General features: G+C 40.2%; 1 protein-coding gene across 3 annotated transcripts in view; it reads right to left on the bottom strand.

The window, feature by feature from the left end:
* Nucleotides 1–19,435, bottom strand: part of CRYBG3 (crystallin beta-gamma domain containing 3) — an 89,740-nt gene that overhangs the window by 58,363 nt on the left and 11,942 nt on the right. For all 3 annotated transcript variants that reach the window (XR_009965853.1, XM_062624009.1, XM_062624008.1), the window contains exons 2-3: nt 15,641–15,719; nt 3,451–3,887 (exon numbers count right to left, since the gene is read on the bottom strand). Coding sequence is in view for 2 of the 3 variants with exons in the window: in XM_062624009.1 (XP_062479993.1) it covers nt 3,451–3,887; nt 15,641–15,719 (516 nt within the window). In the remaining variant the exon portion in view is untranslated. The remainder of the gene's footprint in view (nt 1–3,450; nt 3,888–15,640; nt 15,720–19,435) is intronic.

The following is a 19,435-nucleotide window of genomic DNA, read 5'->3' as shown; positions in this document are numbered from 1 at the left end:
GATCACCAGCATGTCTCTTCTATCTTTTGGGACCCAGTCGTCAAGAGATTAGCAAAAGACCATATTTGCATCATCCCTTCCCTTCATGGTATCCATGGATCTTCCTGTTCCTTTGTTTTACAGCTTCCACACTCTACTCCCCAATTATTTGCAAGGTTTTAGCACCCACTTCCAACTACTTCTTAGTCCTTTCTACAAAACCACCTAGCCAACCGTAAGCAATCGGGGGCACTTTTACAGTTTAACTCTGCTAAATGGATACCAATTAGTTAATATTTAGTGAGGAAGCTCGCTAGTACTGAAGACAAAAACCTGCTCTACATCCTTTAAACTTTTAAAGGAAGAAACATGGCATAATTTAAAAAGAAACATTAAAAGAGAAGAACATGGCATAATCACTTCTGTAACAGGAAAAAAGTTATCCTCTATTCAAATGCTTAGAAAGGCCAACAGCACAAACCTCTGCTTCTGCACTGTCATTTCATTTCGCTTTACTAACTGCTTCAGAAACACAGTTCGCACTGTGTAGTCAGACAGAGAAAAGCATACATGAAAGTTACATTGAGATTAACTTGCTTGTATCCTCAGCCAGACAGGGCAGGATGCACACTGTACTTTTGAGCATGAGCCTAAAAGGAAAATGACTGGTTTACTGGTTGGCCAATTTCACAACAGCTACAATGAAAACTCCACAAATTTTTTTCCATTTTAAAATAGGAATTTTCCACAGAAAACCTCTGTCCTGTATCTAGACCAACTTTCCTCTACCTCTAAGCCAGCAACACAGACTTTTATAACGCTTGCCTGACCATAAGACAGGTCATCTGTACTGAGACAAATCTACACTGATTTGCATAGGTCATCTAACAATATAGGGCAATGTCAAAATATACCCAATATGAAAATGCCTGCTGCAACTTTGAAAAAAACACAAAACTCAAAAATGCTTGCACAGAGCAAGAAGGTCACTTCAATAAGTTAATACTCACACCTTCCAAAGTCTGTAAGCCAAACTTATTAATGCACACTGTTCTAAAGAAGAATTCATAAGAAGCAAATGAAGACTGAGACCACTTGACCCTCTAATCTGTGCAGAGTTTATCCAGCACCTTATCAGTTTCCTGGTCGAGATCTCAAACGCAGCAGTATCGAATGAACAGAGCAGCAAAAAAATCCCCAAACATTCTGTCACTTCCACAGCTCCCATCCACAGGCCTGGAGGTATCAATGAAATGGGAAAGTCAGACAAAGCTCATGCGTCCACTTTGAAAAGCCATCAGCAATCAGAGATTTTTACCTGGAAGCAAAGCGTGCATCAGCTCCTTACTGCATCAGCTAGGGGACTGAAGGTAAAAACCAAAAGGAGAAAGACTGACTTTCTCAGGGTTGACCATCACTGCCACCAATCCGCTTACTGCAGGATCCAACTGCCATGTTTAGTTCACCACATACTGGGCCTTTAGTTGAATCTCCAAGGTTCATATTTGTCTGAATACAGGAGAAATTCTAGGTAAGTTAGAGGAGCACAGCATATAAAAGGATTGACTTTGTTGGGAAAGAGTGTAAGGAAAAAAAAAGAAACTGCATAGAGAACAAACTACCACTGCAAACTGAATAATTCAATCAGTAACTGTGGGTGGCAAGAGTGAGAAAAGGACCAAGCGTTGAAGAAAGTACAGCAGAAATAATGCTGAGATACAATGCATAAGAAACTACATGGAATGAAGTAAAAAAAGATCAATTTATGTCTACTGTCTTTTTTGACTAAGCTCTGTGAAGCAAAAAAATACCAGTTTCCAGAGCATGCTACCAAAACAGCAAATAGCAGGCAAAAGACTGATGCAAGAAGCCAGCCTGTCCAACAAGTTTGAAGAAACACAGTTTGTTCGGGGACTAGACTGAATAACACAATGCTCCCAGGCCTCTCCAGATAACAACTAAGAGAACAAGAAATTTTCTTCTGTATTAGTCAGTGAAGTGGTGGTGCTGGGCTGCCGCATTCTGTCAGATGTGTGCTGCTACGATAAGAATCTGCAATGAAAACCAGGCAACCACACGTCACAGACTAAACCAGAGTACTCACGAGAACACAACCATTGCTACTATCAATTACAAACAGTACTGTATTTTGGCAGTGGAAAAAGTCTTACCTAAAGAGGTATCACAACCCCTATCCATATCCTGATTAGCCATTACATTTATAATATAAAGGTGAACAACAAGATGCCTCAAATTGTGAGCGTACTGAATAAAGACAGAGTGCTGCAGACTTCCCCAATATGGAAATGAAATTCATTATGCAGCTAGTTTTGGAATCTCTGACCTCCTACATGGAGGTTAAACACATCATATGCCACAGATACTGAGCGCAACTTGAATTAGCTTTAAAAGTTAAAAAAGAGGTGTTTCTTCTCAGTACATCCTCCCATCCTGCAATGGAAGCAGGAGCATTGCGATAGACTTAATGGTTACCCCAAATCATTACCTTTGGCTTAAATTTAAAATATATATCCTGTGGAGTATCACAGATCTGAGTAAACATTACTTAACAGATTCACTGCCTGTCAACAAGTCCATAATCTACACACCTACCAAACACTGGACAGGTATCGTATGTGTACATTCACACTTAACTCCAAAGCTGTGCTGTACTGGAGTTCAGCACATATAGTCAAATACTCAATGCAACAGCTACAAATGGTTTTTAAATACTATTACCTATGTCTATGGCACAGTCAAAAAGACTTTTTGAATACATGGTGTGGACCACAGCCAATGTTTTCGCTTTTCTACTCTCAAACACACATTGGTGCCTTTGGCACCATTTTATTTTCTTTTAATCTTTTTTGGAAATATTACAGGACTATTAAGGATCTTCCACATTTAAGCTAATTGAGTATTTTATAGAACGTTTTTTACATTCCAGGGAAACCCCAAAGAACAGGGGGAACCAAAACACATAAGCAAAAATCACCAAGTCAAATAACCCAGGAAAGTTAATTTAAAAATAAGGAAACCTTATTTGTAGAAGTAAAACCACTGAACTAGTCAGATACGAACAGGACAAACATTCAAACGTTTATTCAGCCCACAATACGGATGGAAATAAGCTCTTTATAGTTCGTTTGTTTTGGGTTTTTTAAGTAGATCTACCATACCAAATGTATTCCTAACTTTACCCTCTCTTAACTGACAGATCTACACTGTTATGTATCCACACTCAGAAGACTTCTAGAAAACAGCCTTTAAAGTTATAATATACATAGTCTACTTTTCCTCATTTATTTAAGGTAGCTGCTACTAGAGCTTTGCACAAAGTTGAGCCAGGGACACCCCAACCATCCTTAGAAACGACAGCCATTCATTATATAGTCAGCAGAATTTAGTCAAAGTAGCTCTGTGCACACACACATGCACAAATATCAACATATTAAATATTATGAAACTTACTTTCTTCCAGCTGCAGACTGTTTCCAGTCTCTTGGCAGATCCTGTGAGCTATCCTTCCCAGTATTATTTAAGATGGCACCATCTTTTTTTACAGAATCCTCTTTTATTCTAGCTGTAGAACAGATAGGCTCTTCAATTTTTGGGCTCTTTGCCTGCACGTCCTCCAGAAGGGTATTTGTGTTCTGTAAATCCTTTTCACATCTGTTGGGTTCATCTTGGAAGGTAGAGGGTTTAGATTCTACCAAAGAAGATCTTGTGGCAATATTAAATAAGCTCCCAAGAAAATGAAAGAAACCTTCTCGGGGTTGCTTGTCTTTATCCGCTGTTTTGATTCCAGGAATCAAACTGGGAAGGCTATTAGCCTTTTTCAGCTCCTCCTGGATTTCAGACTTGCTAAGTTCTTCAGTGGAATGGTTCTTCTCTTCATTTTGACGAACCTAAGACAAGTACAAGAAGCACATAAAGATGGTATTTCCTGTCATTTTCCCACATTCCCAAATTCCTTAATTTTAACTTTCTCCTATGCACTGTATTTCTTTCAGATTTGTTGTCTAAAGGTTCATTTTCAGAACAAAGCCCTGGACTCTCTTCTCTTTTTGTTCTAAAAAGGTCCTTATTCTACAAAAAGTCAAGAGGATGACACAGGCTAGAAGATTCACAAAGCAGCTGCTGTGGAAGTAAAATACAGAAGGACAGATGGAGAACAATTGGTTCAACTGGCAGGAAAATTGAGGGAGAAGGAACGAATTTTCACACTTGAGACTCTAATCTGCTCAAAAAGCACAGTTTCACAAACAAATCTGTATGTGCTTGTGAGATTAACAGTTTTCAGCCTGCAAATATATGCAAGAACACGACAGCAAAACACAAACATGCCATAGCCTCGAACAAAGGGTAACCTGCACTTGCAAAAAAACCCAGGGGAATCAAGGACAGAATTTGGATAAACCAAACTCAACTCATGTGCCAAAGATCAATCCTACCTGCTCACTGCCGTGTTGCACCCTTTAGCCAAATTTTCTTCAACTCCATATACAATTGACTGCACAGCTTTATTTCCAAATCTATTTGTAGTCTCACACAGGTCCATAGTCCACCATCCTCAAACTGCAGAGTTTCCATACAACCAAAGCCCTACCCCACTATCCCCACACCCAGAACCTTCTGAACTACCCATCAGCTCTGCCAGCTAACTGCAAATAATTAAGGCGGGGCTTCACCTCATTTAAATCACCTGCTAATTTCTTCCCACAACTCAGCTGAGCGTCTACCCCAAGGGACAACACAAGCTCTGTTCCTCACCAATTTACACCCTTGATTCTCTTCAGTTTCTCTTACAGATCCAAGAACCACTGCCCAAACCATCCAACTTCTGCCAACACCATCTGCCCCTAAAAATGATGCAACTTCACCGGTAGGCATCACAAACACCACATTTAACCATGTTTTCAGCTTCACAATTTGCAAATGCTCTTTCCCTGGACTAAGATGTTCTGGGAAATACCTTCCCCCGATCTCATCCTTTTTGGTGGGTGCCATATGACACTGTTGCCTTTATCTCTCCAGCAAAATCTTTGTAATTTCAATGCCTGTTTCAACTCAGTTTATTAAAGCAGAACAAAGTTACCCCTGCTTTTCTTAAATTAAATCTGTTCTGCTCAGAAGGAGAACATGAACAAAAAGTCCTATCCAAATTTTAGTTGTGTCAGCAATATCTTTGGGTAAGAGTAATTGGTCTGAATTGGGTAACACCTACCCATTTAATCTCAGCAGAAGGCTAATACTTTCATTAGGCCATTAATCCTATTTCAACTTGATTTGTTAATAGTCCATCCAGGACCATGTTAATGATGAGAAAAGTGTTTTAATGAACACAGTATAATTCTTAACTGTGGAACAGTTAAGTTAATTGGAACAGCAATTTCTTAAAAACTTGCAAGTTATACTTAGTGATGCTGGAGCACTGCTCTTTAATCTTCAAGAAACAACTTTTTCACCTTTTTAATACAAACAGCAGGTACAATTTCTTAAGTGATCAGATGTATGTGTTGAAAATGGAACCGTTTATGTGAGAGTAGAAATTGAATGAATGGCGCTAATTTGTCCTTAAGAAATCCAGACAACCTGTTTTCTTCAGAGGCAAGACACCTAACCACATTAAACTTTTAAGTAAGCTTCCTAAAGCAGGTCGAGTCAAACTCTAGCATTTTTTCATCCCACCTTCTTCCCCACATGATGCACTAATCATTAGCGGATGGGTCAGCAAAGGGATGTAGGCATGCCTGTCATACTCAAGGATTTACTACAAGTCACCTCTACCCAAACCCACTGCAGAAATGAAAACAACAGTGCAGCTTACAGATGCACCACACTGCAAGCTGGTATTTTCAGAATTAGGCAAACTATGCAAGTAACATGCAAACCTGGGATGAATCTCTTGAGCAATTAACTTTATGTCATAGGAACTAAATACTTTGCATGAGGAAATGCAAAACAGAAACAAGGGTTGCAGCGCTCGCAGCACTGCGTACAGTCCTTGTGTCCTCAACATAAGAACATGGAGCTGTTGGAGCAAGTCCAGAGGAGGCCATGAGGATAATCAGGGGCTGGAGCACTTCCCAAACAAAGACAGGCTGAGAAAGCTGGGGTTGTTCAGCCTGGAGAAGAGAAGCTACATGGAAGAACTCATAGCAGCTTCCAGTATCTGAAGGGGGCCTACAAGGATGCTGGAGAGGGACTCTTCTTCATCAGGGACTGTAGCAATAGGACAAGGGGTGATGGGTTCAAACTTAAACTGGGGAAGTTCCAGTCAGATATAAGGAAGAAGTTCCTCACTGTGATGATGGTGAGGTGCTGGAACAGATTACCCAAATAACTGATAAATGCTCCATCCCTCGCAGTGTTCAAGGCCAGGCTGGACGGAGTCTTGGGTGACATGGTTTAGTATGTGGTGCCCCTGCCCATGGCATGGGGGTTGGAACTGGATGATCTTAAGGTCCTTTCCAACCCAAACCATTCTATGATTCTATGATTCATCTTCAAAGTTCTACTGTCACAGTTTCTTCTTTTACTTTAATACCTCAGCATTCTCCAATATCAGGTTTTCATACAACTTCTAGTGAGGGAGGGCAATTCTCCTTTGTTCTGTGATTGGCATCATTCACTCAAATTTGTCAATTTAAAAGCATATCTCAGTGCAAGAAGTGCACACAAATCTCATTTTCTCTGCAGATAAAACCATTATAGGCTATAAGCTTTTATATTAACTACTATGGTATCTATGAATTTAACAGCTAAATGCTGTTAATAATAGTTATAACAGTAAAATGCTACAAAAGAAAACACTGAAAACTTGACAAAGTTTAGCACCTTTTTGTTATTACTTGTTTGTTATTTTTTTCTAAAGTCATTTGCATTCAGGAACTAATGTGGGGGCTTTTTTCCTACAGATAACTAAGACTTCAAATATGGCTACATCTCTGTATGTGAAATGCTTCCCCTAGCATCTCCAAGACTTAATGCTTGTAAAGCCTGTGCTTCTTATTTGTAAACATAATTCATGCGCTGCATGAAAAGCTGTTTTGTAGTCTCTGTTTCCAGAAACAGAAATCTATTTAGACTTTCCTTCCCCTTTAATCTTTCTTTCCTTACTTATCTTTTGGTAAATCAAAAGAACAGGAAGTTTTAAATGAAAGGGTCCTTCCCTACCTTTAACCATAAATAGTCTCTTGCATAAAAAAAGCCCTGGAGAACATTTACACTGTGCTAACTTGAAGATACATGCGGATATTAAGTCCCAACACAGAAACTATGCAAATCCTTCTTTCTGCCCTTCAATATAATCAATCCTACTCTCCATATACTCTCCCTCCTGCTTCACTTTGCCTTTGCAATAAAAGACAGCATGAGCTATCGGTGCTTTAACATTTGCCCATAAGAGCTCAATTCAAAGTTTGAACATTTGAACTGTTCGCACTACAGATTCCTAAGCCTGCACTTTAAGCTAAAGCCAAATTCAAATTACTGAGACAAAAGCACATGAGCTGTAAAGCCAGTAATCCTTTAGCACAGCAAGAGCCTTCAGGCACCAGCGCCTGACATGCAGCAGTATGATGGCAATTCCACAAGGCAGTATCATGACAACTTTCACTTATTTCACTTATTATTTCCCATGCCTTTCTCTGAGCTTGACAGAAACCCCCAGCAAATGCTCAAGAAAAAAAAAGACAAGAAAGGGTATACGCAAAGTAACCCTTTCCCTGGTAAATCCCACCAGTTTTCAACAGTCAGAGTCTTTAGTTGACCTCAACAGAGCAACTGCATCTGTGCTGCAGTTAGGCTTAAGCACTTCGATATTCACACCACCAGTGACTCTTGTATTAGTTATACTTCATGTCATCAGTTAAGAAAATAAAACTTACAAAAGGAAAAGTCCTCTCCAGTGTCAGAGCAGTATCAACAGTTTCTCAGGCTTACCACACAAACAACAGTTTCTGACTGAAAACTTACCTGCCACATCCCCTTTGGGATCCTTGCTGGTGCAAGCACAAGTTTTCCTGCCATAGTGTTGTCTTTCTGCTCCTTCTGCATACAGTCATCAGTCTTCCCCTTACCTCCCCGTTCCCACTCTCCATGAGCTTTCCTGCTTGTGACATGTTTCATAAAGCTTTAATTAGCTTTTACTCTTTTAGCAGCTAGTTACTGAAAAGTCTCACTGGGCAAGCCTTAGGTAACCTTGCCTGACCTTCCATCTGACCCTGCTTTAAGCAGGAGGTTGGGCAACATGACATCCTGGGCTTCTTTCAACCTGAATTATCTTATGGTCCTGTGGCCTCACATGCAATGAGGCTGGTGTAGAAGGGAAGCTCAGCAGAGCATGAAACAAGATTATGACTTCAATCAGGTGACTGAAGACACTGCAGCAGTAACTGAAGCTGCATCTACTGTGCAGTCAAGTTGTGCTGGCGCACCTTTCTGGAGCAACCGCTGCAGAGTGCCTGGCAGTCAGGACTCACGATGTCATGTCTCAAGCTGACTCTCATGTGGGCTAATGTACTCAATGGCAGACTAGGTATGTTTTCGAGGCTGTAATACGCTCCTGACTAGCATGGACATACGCCTAAAGGCTAACCGTACCTACGCAATCGGGGACAGGGCTTGCTACCAGTGTGTGCCCCCCAAAGTGCAAAGAGCAGCTCCAGCAGCGCAACAGCACCCTGAAGAGGGATTGCCTTGCCAGGTTTGCCTTGCCTCCTGTATCAGTTGAGAACAGCCACCCTGGTAGCTGGCATCTCTCAGCAGTCGGGTGGCAGAAGTTCAAATTGCCAGAGGTTCTCATTCAGCAGGAGTTATGTCTGTCTGCCAAGAATACAATCTCTTTTATTGCCCTAACAAGTGAATGAAATGAAAACATTAACAGCATTAAAACACAGATCTCTGTGAACAAAGAATTAGCTTCCAGCCACAACAGCCAGACATTTCGGATTGCACTCCCAGCAAACGAATGCTCATTATGAAGCAGAAACTCCAGACAGCCGCGTGGAGACCTCTCACAGACCACAGACCGCCTGTCCTGCGGCACTGGGAGCTGCTGACGGAGGGACATTCTGTGTATTGTGTGTGCACTTTAACCAGTGCATCCCACTTGTGGTTGTGGGAGAACATGGCCAGCTATCAGGATTTTAGGATTGTCATTGATTCACCCCAGGGACCTTCAACAAAGCCATTTAACCCCAACATCCCAACTGTCTCATCCAAGAAATGCTCACAGCACTATTCCAGAATTTCTGTTTGCCAGTATGTAGAAACAGTGAAAGACTTTCAGATTGAAGTGCTGGGTGCACAAAGCAGCATGTTTAGGCATTGCTACCTCTAATACTGTAACGTTAACCACATTCCTAGCCTTAGCTTTGACCTTTCAACATAGCTGAGATAGCTACATTTCATTTAACAGTTATGAGCATCTCATTTATATGTTACAGTTTGTACATTTTGCACGCTAAACAAAATCCACAGTGAAATAGTTTGAGTTGCTGGCAGACTAATATAGCCCCACAATGAACCACTACCGAAGCTCCTCAGCAGATTTCCCTTCTCTGGAAGACTAAAGCTTCTTTGGTGTAATCTCCCACTTGTTTGCAATGAGTGGGACACACTGAGCTTTGTTAACTCCACACATGAAATAGGCTTTCATTTCTTCAGCCACTGTGAGGAGAAGAAGTTAGGCGTTCTCAACCAATGGGAGGCAATATACATAGGAAAATGGACCAGCCATAGGAAGAAAGATTAGGAACAAGAAAACCGGCATGCTATCAAGAAAAAAATCAGGGAAAGTACTACCAGACAGTGAAATACATGATAAGCACAGACCACCTAAAAGTCCACTGATGCTAGTGTTCATGAGAAAAATGGACTTAAAAACCACACGGTCAAAGTGGGGTCTTCCTATTTATGCCAGTAATTTGAGTGGTGATAGAGAGGGGGGGTTCCACCACTGACAAAAACTATTTAGTCTTACCTAAAAAATACGTTTTAAATAATCAAAAAAAAAGATAAAAATACAAACCCCCAAGATTAACAAAGACAGCCTTGGTGTTTTGGGGGGATTGCAGCTAATTGTGAGCTCTGTATCGCTACAAATAACTGATGCTTTGAATCTCTGAATACTCTGGCTTTTTTATATTGTGGAGTTTTCCTTTCACATCCTTGTTTCTCTACTTGTTTTGACATGAAAAAATCAGGTCACGACCACCCCGGAAGATAAGAATAACTAGAGAGCTAAAGAAATCATGGCATCTTCATAACCAGGAGTGAAAGTTAAACAACAGGAAGAAACTTTTAAACTTTGTAAATTTTGCATTTTTTAAAAGAAACCTATTTAAATTCTGTGACTATTTAACATTTGAAAAGACTATTGCCTCTGTTGAAAGTTCAGCAATGGGACTTGTTTACCCATTTGAATTCTTAAAACATCAAGGAGTCCTTAACATAGACTTTTGATTTGTGAGATGAGTAAAGAAAAGATGAAACATTGTCTGCAACTCTAGCGTTCTCCTAAAATCTGAGAAGTACCCAGACTCATCTTCCCTGACAAGAAAACAAACCCCAAGGTGGCAAGGGTGAACACTTCAAATGAAAAGGTAAAGGAGGTACCAATCTGAAATAAAGGTTCTGCTAGGCCACCTTCACAGGGTAATTGTTAACTTGGTAAAAGCCTCTAGAATGACAGTTAAAAATTCTGTTCACACCATTTACAGTTACTGCAAAATTTCTCCCTTCTCTATTTTCTCCTGAGATTATGGCAAAGCTCTGATTAAAGATCAAGAATTGTAACCATTGCCTCATTACTCCATTATCTAGTCTGGAGTTGGAGAGAACAGAATTATTTAGCTTATTTCCATTGTTTCCTCTCAATTCTCCCAGTATTATACTTCCCTTGCTTTTTAGCGAAAACGTTTTCACAGACATGAAATAATTTTCTCTTTTACTTGATGATTCCCTGATATTTGAAATTAAATAAAAAATAAAGGTGGAATTACTTAGATAACATACATATGAAATAAATACAATATAAAATAAAGGCAAGACAGTAGGCTTAATTATGATCTCTAATTTCCTGTAAAACTTTAAGTCAGAATTGGGGATATTCCCTAGAACAGGTACATATCTTCAGCAAGTTCACGGGACATTTTTTCAAACTTATATGAATTCACACACTGAATGAAAAATGGTGTGACAGAGAATTACAGAACAAATTAGCCTGAAAGGAATGTGGCTGAGGAGGTCAGGTATTCTAAACTCCTGCTCAAAACAGCTCCAGTTAGAGCAGGGCTTCTATTTCCAAGGATAAAGATTCTGCAACTTCATTGTTCCAACCTATCCCAGTATCTGACCACTCTTACGGTAAAGAGGAAAAAAAGAAGAAAAGGGAAAAAGTCCTTGTAAGTGACTGGAATTTCCCATGTTCCAACTTGCACCCGTTGCCTCCTGTCCTATTTGTTCCAACTCCAAAAAGAATCTGGCTCCATCTTACGATGTAATTGCAGTTCTTGCCATCAAATTTTAAAACCATGTCTACTGTTTAAATATAGCCATCTTTATGTTATCTTGAAATGAAATTCATGTGAGAAAGCAGGGCTACAGAATAATATAATCTCTTCTCCATGTTCACAGCATACAGGAGTACTTGTCAGAGGACGATTAGCAAGAGGTTTAATTTGTAGTAAGGAAGCTTTAGATGGGATGTTAAAAAAGACATTCTAATTATAAGGTTTATGAAATCAGTTGAACAGTCGTCTGGTGAACTTGCAGAGATCTTGGAGATCTCCATCCCTCGAGGTCTTTGAGAACAAGTTAGACAAACTTCTGTCAGGTATAACAGAGATCTCACCTTGGGGCAGAGCAGTGGACTAGATAATCTTTGCAGTAATTTCTGCCCCTGTGTTTCCTAGGAAGGTTGAGACTGCCTCTGGTTAATCCAGGTGGCTAGCACCCAAGCTTGAGCCTATGGCCCAAATTATAAAATATTTAATGCTACTGAAATACTGGTCTAAATTACACATTTGACATATCACATTTGTACCTACTTTTGCGAACTGCATTTGCTTGACAGTGCTCACTTAAGTGAACTATGCTGAGATGGTTAAGAATTCTTTCCTAATCAGTTGTGGGAGAATGTGCTCTTTCCTCCATGTGCTGCTACAGGAAGGATACCTGGGTATGATCGGCAGCCAAGTGAATTTGCCTAGACCATGGAGGCAAAGCCTTCGGCTGGATGAAAACCTCAGACAGGGCAAGCCTGGGACCTAAGGCATTTACTACTACTGAAACTAACCCAAGCACCCACCACCACTGCTACTGCTTCCATACTGTAATATAGGTAGGTTAGACCTGCGGCACAAGCACATACAACATGAGCGTTGTGTGATTTCCAAGCTGTACTGACACGATGCTCTCCAGCACGTCACTCGCTACAATCGTAGTGTTAGCTTACTTGGTAGCTGTGGTTCCACACAATCCAACCGGCACCTATGTCCCAGTTGTAAACCTCTGTTTTAAGGGCATTACCTAAAACATACTTTTGCAGGAAGCACTACTGCAATATTCCTTTTAGAAAGACAAGTCCCTGTAGCACTAGAAGTGAGGTTAATAATATGCTACTGTGTACTGGACACCATGTAATACAGATACTTCGAACACTAAAGATGAAGTTCAAAACATGTTTACATCCACAAAACCATCTGTTTCACAATTACATCAGTCAAATAAATAGAACATTTACTCAGAAAGAGCACTGTTTACAGCTCTAGTTAAAAGAAACAAGAGTGGAACAGAATCTGTAAATAGTGGTGCAAACTTTCTGGCACATATATTTCAGTGATGTTTTCTCAAAAGTGGTCAAGTGATGATTGATAAATTCACCTTGGCACAGAAAGATTAGGCTTCACATTTTCATAATGGCGACTATGAAAATAACTTTTCCTCCCTCTATGAGCTAAATGTTTAATCACAGAGAAAAAATAAGCAGGGGTAAAGTACAGACCTGGTAACTAAAGTGCTTAGAAGAGTCAAAGAACTACCATAGCACAGCACGTTTCTCAGCTTCATTCTCTTTATCAGACATAATTTAGATGTCCAACCTTTGCTGCTAAATGAGACTTAGAGTTCCCCCCCACTATTTTGCCCCTGGCCTCCAACTGAGATAGCCAATGAATATACAAAATCACAGCATGCAAGTCTACATGTAAGTCTATCAGAAACATGATAACTCATTAACTTGGTGCCAGACAGACACAATACGGTTTCAATTTTTAGTTGCCTAAAATATACCTTTAAATACCTTTAGTTACCTGAAAGGCATAGGTAGAAATACAGTTCAGACACATACACATGAATGGAAACCTGCCCAAACGCCATCCATGTAGATACATATTTAGAGTATTCCTCACAAAGTACACTTTCCATACCAACAAAACCTGTTTTCTTTTTCTTCCAGCTGACTCAATGAAAAAACCCAAAACACCTTTCAATACCAAACATTACCCCTTTCAAATGAGACAGCCTAAGTTCTCTCCAGTGTTCAGCTGCATTCTAGTGATCTTTGCACACAACAGCTTATTTTGGACAGTGCTGGGCATCGGACAGTGTGGTATTATCAAAATGCAAGTGTGTGTTGGAGGAAACAGTGGTAAGAAAAATATTTTCTTCACAAAAAAGGGGGGGGGCAGTAGAAAATACTTTCTTCACCTCCTCAGTTTTTACTATCTAGATGCAATTTCAGTGCACACAAGATACGAAGTTATAGTGCTAAAAGTACTTATTACTATACATATGAAACAGTTCAAGAGAATCAGAAGATTTTTGATCAGCTTAAGAAAGAGGGAAGTAAGCGAGACAGGAAGCTCTCGGTTGAACAGCCAGCACATTCTAGCAGTATGAAAACTGCACCTTTCTTCTAAAGCCTATACAAACACCAGGTATTATTTCAAAGAGACTGTAATGTACACTGTAAGACTTCTGAACATAGGTCAAAGACAATACAATTAGACAAAAAGTTATGGCAAGAAAAAGAAAACCAATCAGATATTTGGAACAAAACTCTAAAGCATTAATATTGGCACCAACTTTTAGTACAACATTACAAAAACACAAGTTTCAAGTAGAAGACTTTACTGCAATGAATTTAGATTCGGCAGGAAAGATTCTGAATTTGGGCTTTTTTAAATTAAAAAAAAAGAAGTAAGATTTAGGTTTTGGCAAGAAAGAAACATTCTCCAGGCAACTTCAACCTGTTGTGTTCCCTTTGTTCTACCTCCATATCTCGCTTGTTCCTTGAGACACAGCCCTCTTCATACTTCCTTTTAAGCAGTTCCTGGCGTTTATGCCATGTGCACGTATGCTAAATAATTCCCCTTCCTCAGTCAAAACTTTCTTCAACAGGAAAACCTAGTTCTGAATATTTCAATGATCTAACACTGAAAAATAGGATTAAGAAAAAAAGAAAAACAAAAGCCAGAAAATTTACTTCTCTTAGAGTAGAATGTCTTCTGATTTATCAGATTCCTTTCTGCCCACAAAATCAATAGTCCGTGATTTATGGTAACAGGAAGGAATTCAGTAGCATTTTCCAGGAGCTCAGAACTGACAAAAGTTGGCTTGAAGCCACAGAGCTCCTGAACAAGTGCCACTACATTGTTTCCCACCTTTGTTCAGCATGGAATTGTTCTTGAGCTAATAACCCTGTTGGACTAAACCTGGTCTTTTTAAAGGCAACTGCTGTGTCACGTTTGGTAAATCCCAAACAAATGGACCCTAGATGCTGAAGATGCAACTACACAGAGACTCTAGGCCATACAGGAAGACCACCACTTTCTTCTTCATACGCTGTTAGTACTCAATAAATGCAACACAGGATAGAAATCTCAGATTCAGCGTGTTAAGAAACCTGTGGCATCCCCAAATAAATCTGGCAGGCTAGCCAAGGCCCTTTGGGGGAAGTAGCCACAACAGTATCCACATTAAACTAAAACAACTAGGAAAAGGAAAGCAGCAAAGATGGCTGTTATTCCCAGGCCCTGTCCATAATTAATGTCTGGTACATAATTATTTACAATACCATTATGTTGGGTCAAGCGACTTAGGAAAAAGCCCTAATCACAGAAAAGCATGTCCTTTTTTTTGCAGTAAAATACTTATAGGACAAAACAAGCATGATTAACATGGATAACACTGGTGAAGAACAGCTGACATGCATATGAATTTCAGCAGAAAGATCTTACAGTGTTTTGGTTGGCAACCAGTGGACCCTCAGGCAGGCAAACACTTGCTGGTTAGATATTATAAAGTATATAGAAATGGGGCTTTAGAGGAACACCTGAAACCATAGCTTGATACAAATACTAGCTTCCTTCTTCACTGGTTAACTACATGTAGAATTAGCACTAGACTCCCACTCCTTTAATGTAAGTAAAGACATCAATTTTGTTTTAAGAATGTGAAGCACAGGCAGGTTTTGCGTCTTCTGCATGTGCATTAGTACCCACTCTGGCATAATGGACCCTAACCCAGAATATGGCAACCAAGTGCCCCATTGCAGTGCGGGAATACATCCAGCATCAGAACACTAGCTAGCAGTCACAAGAAGAGGTAGCAGGCTTTAGCTCAGTTAAATATTAGTAAATAAAAATCATACCTTAAAAAGTGCAGGCAGAGTTGTGTTTTCCTTTTGGTGGCTCTTTGAATTTATGGCTTCGCTCCCTTTGTTTTCAGAACTGAAAAACAAAGATATTTTGTAACACTAAGGACTTGCATTATTCAAGTCTATCAGAGAGCCAACACAGAATCAATTTAAACACCAGACAACATTAACTTAAAAGGACAGAAGAACTTACTTTCCAAACCACAGCCCATATTCTGTACATACTGCAACTGAAAAAAGCCATGCCCCAAAAAGCCAGGTTTTCAAACACAAGCATTCAGAAATGGCACACAGCAGTTCAGTTCTTCCAGCTAACCCAAACCCTAGCTTACTGTGTATTATTTTCTGCTGCAAAACAAAAAGGTATTATAGTTCAACCACTCATCTACCACAGCAGCACTCACTGCCATGGCACTACCTGGCACACCTGGCAGCTAGAACTTACTCCCAGACATTATACTGAGGACTGTGATTGAGTGTAACGTACTCGGGGCAGATAGAAACACCACAAATCACAGCTACCACTGTTTAGTGAAGAGTTATTAAACGGCTTTGTAGGCAAATTCAGAAGAAAATTTAGGAAAGTAATTACAGGCATGTTGTTCTTGCCAAGGAAACATCCCCTGTTCCATTCTAAACGTCAGAAATCCAAAGTCCCATATACCCTTATTGCCAGTTTATCTTGGTCAAATTTTTCTTCAGAACCCCTCTTTGGAATGAAGGGAACCATTCTCCCCCCGACTCTGATTAGAAGGATCCTTAAGCACAATCCAGCTGAAAATATTCTAATCAAAACCTTTGTGCTACATGCAATTTAAAAGCATGAATGTTTCAAAGAAAATGCTAGAGGATGTTAATGACAGACATCAGTTCATGCACTGCATATCACAAGCTGAATTAAAATAACTTTGCACCAATATATCATGTGAGGAATGCTCAGTATCGAAGAGAAGTCATAATCATTCACATAAAATCCTCATCTATTTTAGAAACTTAGCTTTGCTGTTGACAAATGGACAAGCCCTTACTTCTGAACTTGTATGAAAAGATGAACTGAAAGCTGTTTAAGTAAAAATTAAAACCCAATTATTTGCATTTTGATGTCTTTCTGCCAAGATTTCAAGCTCAACATGATCCAGCAGTGTGCACTTACAGCCCAAAAAGCTAACCATATGCTGGGCTGCATCAAAACGAGCATGAGCAGCAGGACAAGGGAGGTGATCCTGCCCCTCTAGTCTGCTCTTGTGAGACCCCCCCCCCCACCTGCAGTACTGCATCCAGCTTTGATCAGAGGGCTGGAGCACCTCTGCTATGAAGACAGGCTGAGAGAGCTGAGGTTGTTCAGCCTGGAGATGAGAAGGCTCTGGGAAGACCTTCTAACAGGCTTCTAATATCTAAAGGGGGCCTACAAAAATATCTGGAGAGGGACGTTTTACAAGGGCATGTAGTGGTAGGATAAGGGGAATGGCTTTAAACTGAAAGAGGGCAGATTTCTACTAGCCATAAGGGAGAAGTTCTTCACTATGAAGGTGGTGAAACACTGATACAGGTTACCCAGAAAAGCTGTGGCTGCCCCATCCCTGGCAGTGTTCAAGGCTAGGTTGGACAGGGCTTGGAGCAACCTGCTCTAGTGGAAGGTATCTCTGCCCATGGCAGACAGGGGGGGTGCATCTAGGTGATCTATAAGGTCACGGCCAGCCCAATGGTTCTGTCATTTGGAGAAAGGATTTAAACACACTGGAACTCCTACTGCTACTGACTGTTAACCACAGGAAAGCACGTCTCATTAAGACTTCTGAAAATGAAGGTTTTCCTCTTTGTGTGGTTTAGGCATCCAAGCTAAATATACGTTGGTATACACACAAATACAAAAGCCAGTCTGACTATATGTTAGTTTCCTTCTCAGCTGCTCAGAGACAACATTTCCTGAATAAAAATGAGAACAGCACTCTCCTGCAATTAAGTTTTTCAAGACCTTCCAAATCTTTTCAGATACATCAAAAGAAAAGCTCCTTCCTCTCTTTTACAGATAATCTTCAAGTTGAAAACCATGTACTTTCACATCACCCCAGGTAATCTTCCATAATGCATTCATAAACACAAAGATGCTTTTTCAGGGAGAGCATCAGACAGAAAGTCTTGGCTGTTCTTTGCTTCCCTGTAAGACAGGGCAGACCCTATTAATTTCTTCTGCTGTGAATGTGCTTCAGGAAGGAGCAATCACAACCACTTCTGGACAATCTGGCACACTAATAAAAGTGTTTCTCATTACATTTTGATTTTGGGTTGTTTCGGGGTTTGCTTTTTTGTTTTGGGTTTTCTTAATACAAAACCCCCACTCCTGTCAGATCTGCACGGCTTTTCCTGATGCTGATACACTTGACATGAACAAGAATTCCCTGTACATAAAAGCAGAATAATGATGTTGATCTCTACCAGACATTCTTCCTGGCTTCAGGAGATCACTCTTTATGGAACTTGTCTGCAGACTACAAATGAGATCGTTGCTTTCCTTCAGTATTGCCAGCACAGATCACCAGCACCCTTTTATCACTTTGTTTTGCTCATACTCTTCGTATGTTCCCAAAACTTTTTTCACTTTCCTACTTAGTATTCAAAATATATGCCGGCATTACTTCTAGCTAGCCAGGCTTGGACAGATTGCTGTGAAATTCCATAGCGTACATACCAAACCCAAAAGAATGCAATTCGGCAGATAAGCATCTTAAAAATCAACAAGTCATAAGAAAGTATCAAAACTTTACTTTCCAGCATAAAATAAACCTAAACCTGGAAGCAATTCCCCATACCCTTTCATGGCTTACACTAGCAGTTTTACATTCCTTAACCTTTTGCTTTAGGGTGTAGTTCCTCAACCTGCAGACTTTGTCAGCAGAACCAGCTTTAGAAACCTCCACGCCTTCCTCCTCTCAACCTCAGCTATCTCTTCCCACCCTTAACTCAGCTGAGCAGAGCTCTTAGTTAGGGCCATAGTCTTGCAGAAGAAAATCAAGGCGGAAGCAGAAGTTTCCATCAGGAAAAATCAGCCTGTGATCCAGTTTACAGTGCAGTGATTTGTACCAGCACTAATGAAGGGGCAATGAATGCCACTCAACAGGCAGGAATGAGCAAGCACCAACCACTGCAGCTCTCTTCACAACTGCAGCTACTTTTTGTGAACCTCTTCTACCCTTAGCTAGTTTTCAATGGATCTTTGAAACAGAATGACTCATGCTGAATGAATGAAGTTTACAGTACAAAACCTTGATTTGCTGCAAACAGGCCTTTTGGATTGTTCAGGATAAAATTGTTTTGTTTTTCCCAAAGACTCAAGATACTTTTCACAGCCTAAACATCACAGCCGCAGTAACCGATGCCAGGTTTGGTACTTGGACTGGAGCAAAGGCTGTCTACAGCTCACTGGGCTCAAATGATGCAACTTACCACTTCCTACTACCAACCCCCTACAATTTTCAGGGGTTTCCCCCTTCTCATCATTGCATCAATAGCTTTACTGTCACTATTTACAAGTTTTGGAACACTGTGTTGTACTTCCTCCAAAAGTTCTCTGAAGAGGAAAATAAAGTAACAAGGCTCATAGGCCCACACACAACCCTGTGGCCCCTATTGAAAAAATCCCGTGGTGGAGCTAATGTAATTATGCCACACATATTCTTACACGGCAACATAAGACCATGTTGTCCATATAAGTCTATTCAGAGACGTAGTGAACACAATTCTTAAGCTATGACATTCACAATTAAAATGGATTCTTGGGAAATGTGTAAG

The sequence above is a fragment of the Pezoporus occidentalis genome, unplaced genomic scaffold, assembly GCF_034315485.1.
Source record: "Pezoporus occidentalis ecotype Australia unplaced genomic scaffold, CSIRO_AGI_Poc_V1 ctg26, whole genome shotgun sequence".
NCBI classification, from domain to species: Eukaryota; Metazoa; Chordata; class Aves; order Psittaciformes; family Psittacidae; genus Pezoporus; species Pezoporus occidentalis.
The sequence above is the reverse complement of the archived record's forward strand: the minus strand, read 5'-3'. Positions and strand labels throughout refer to the sequence as shown.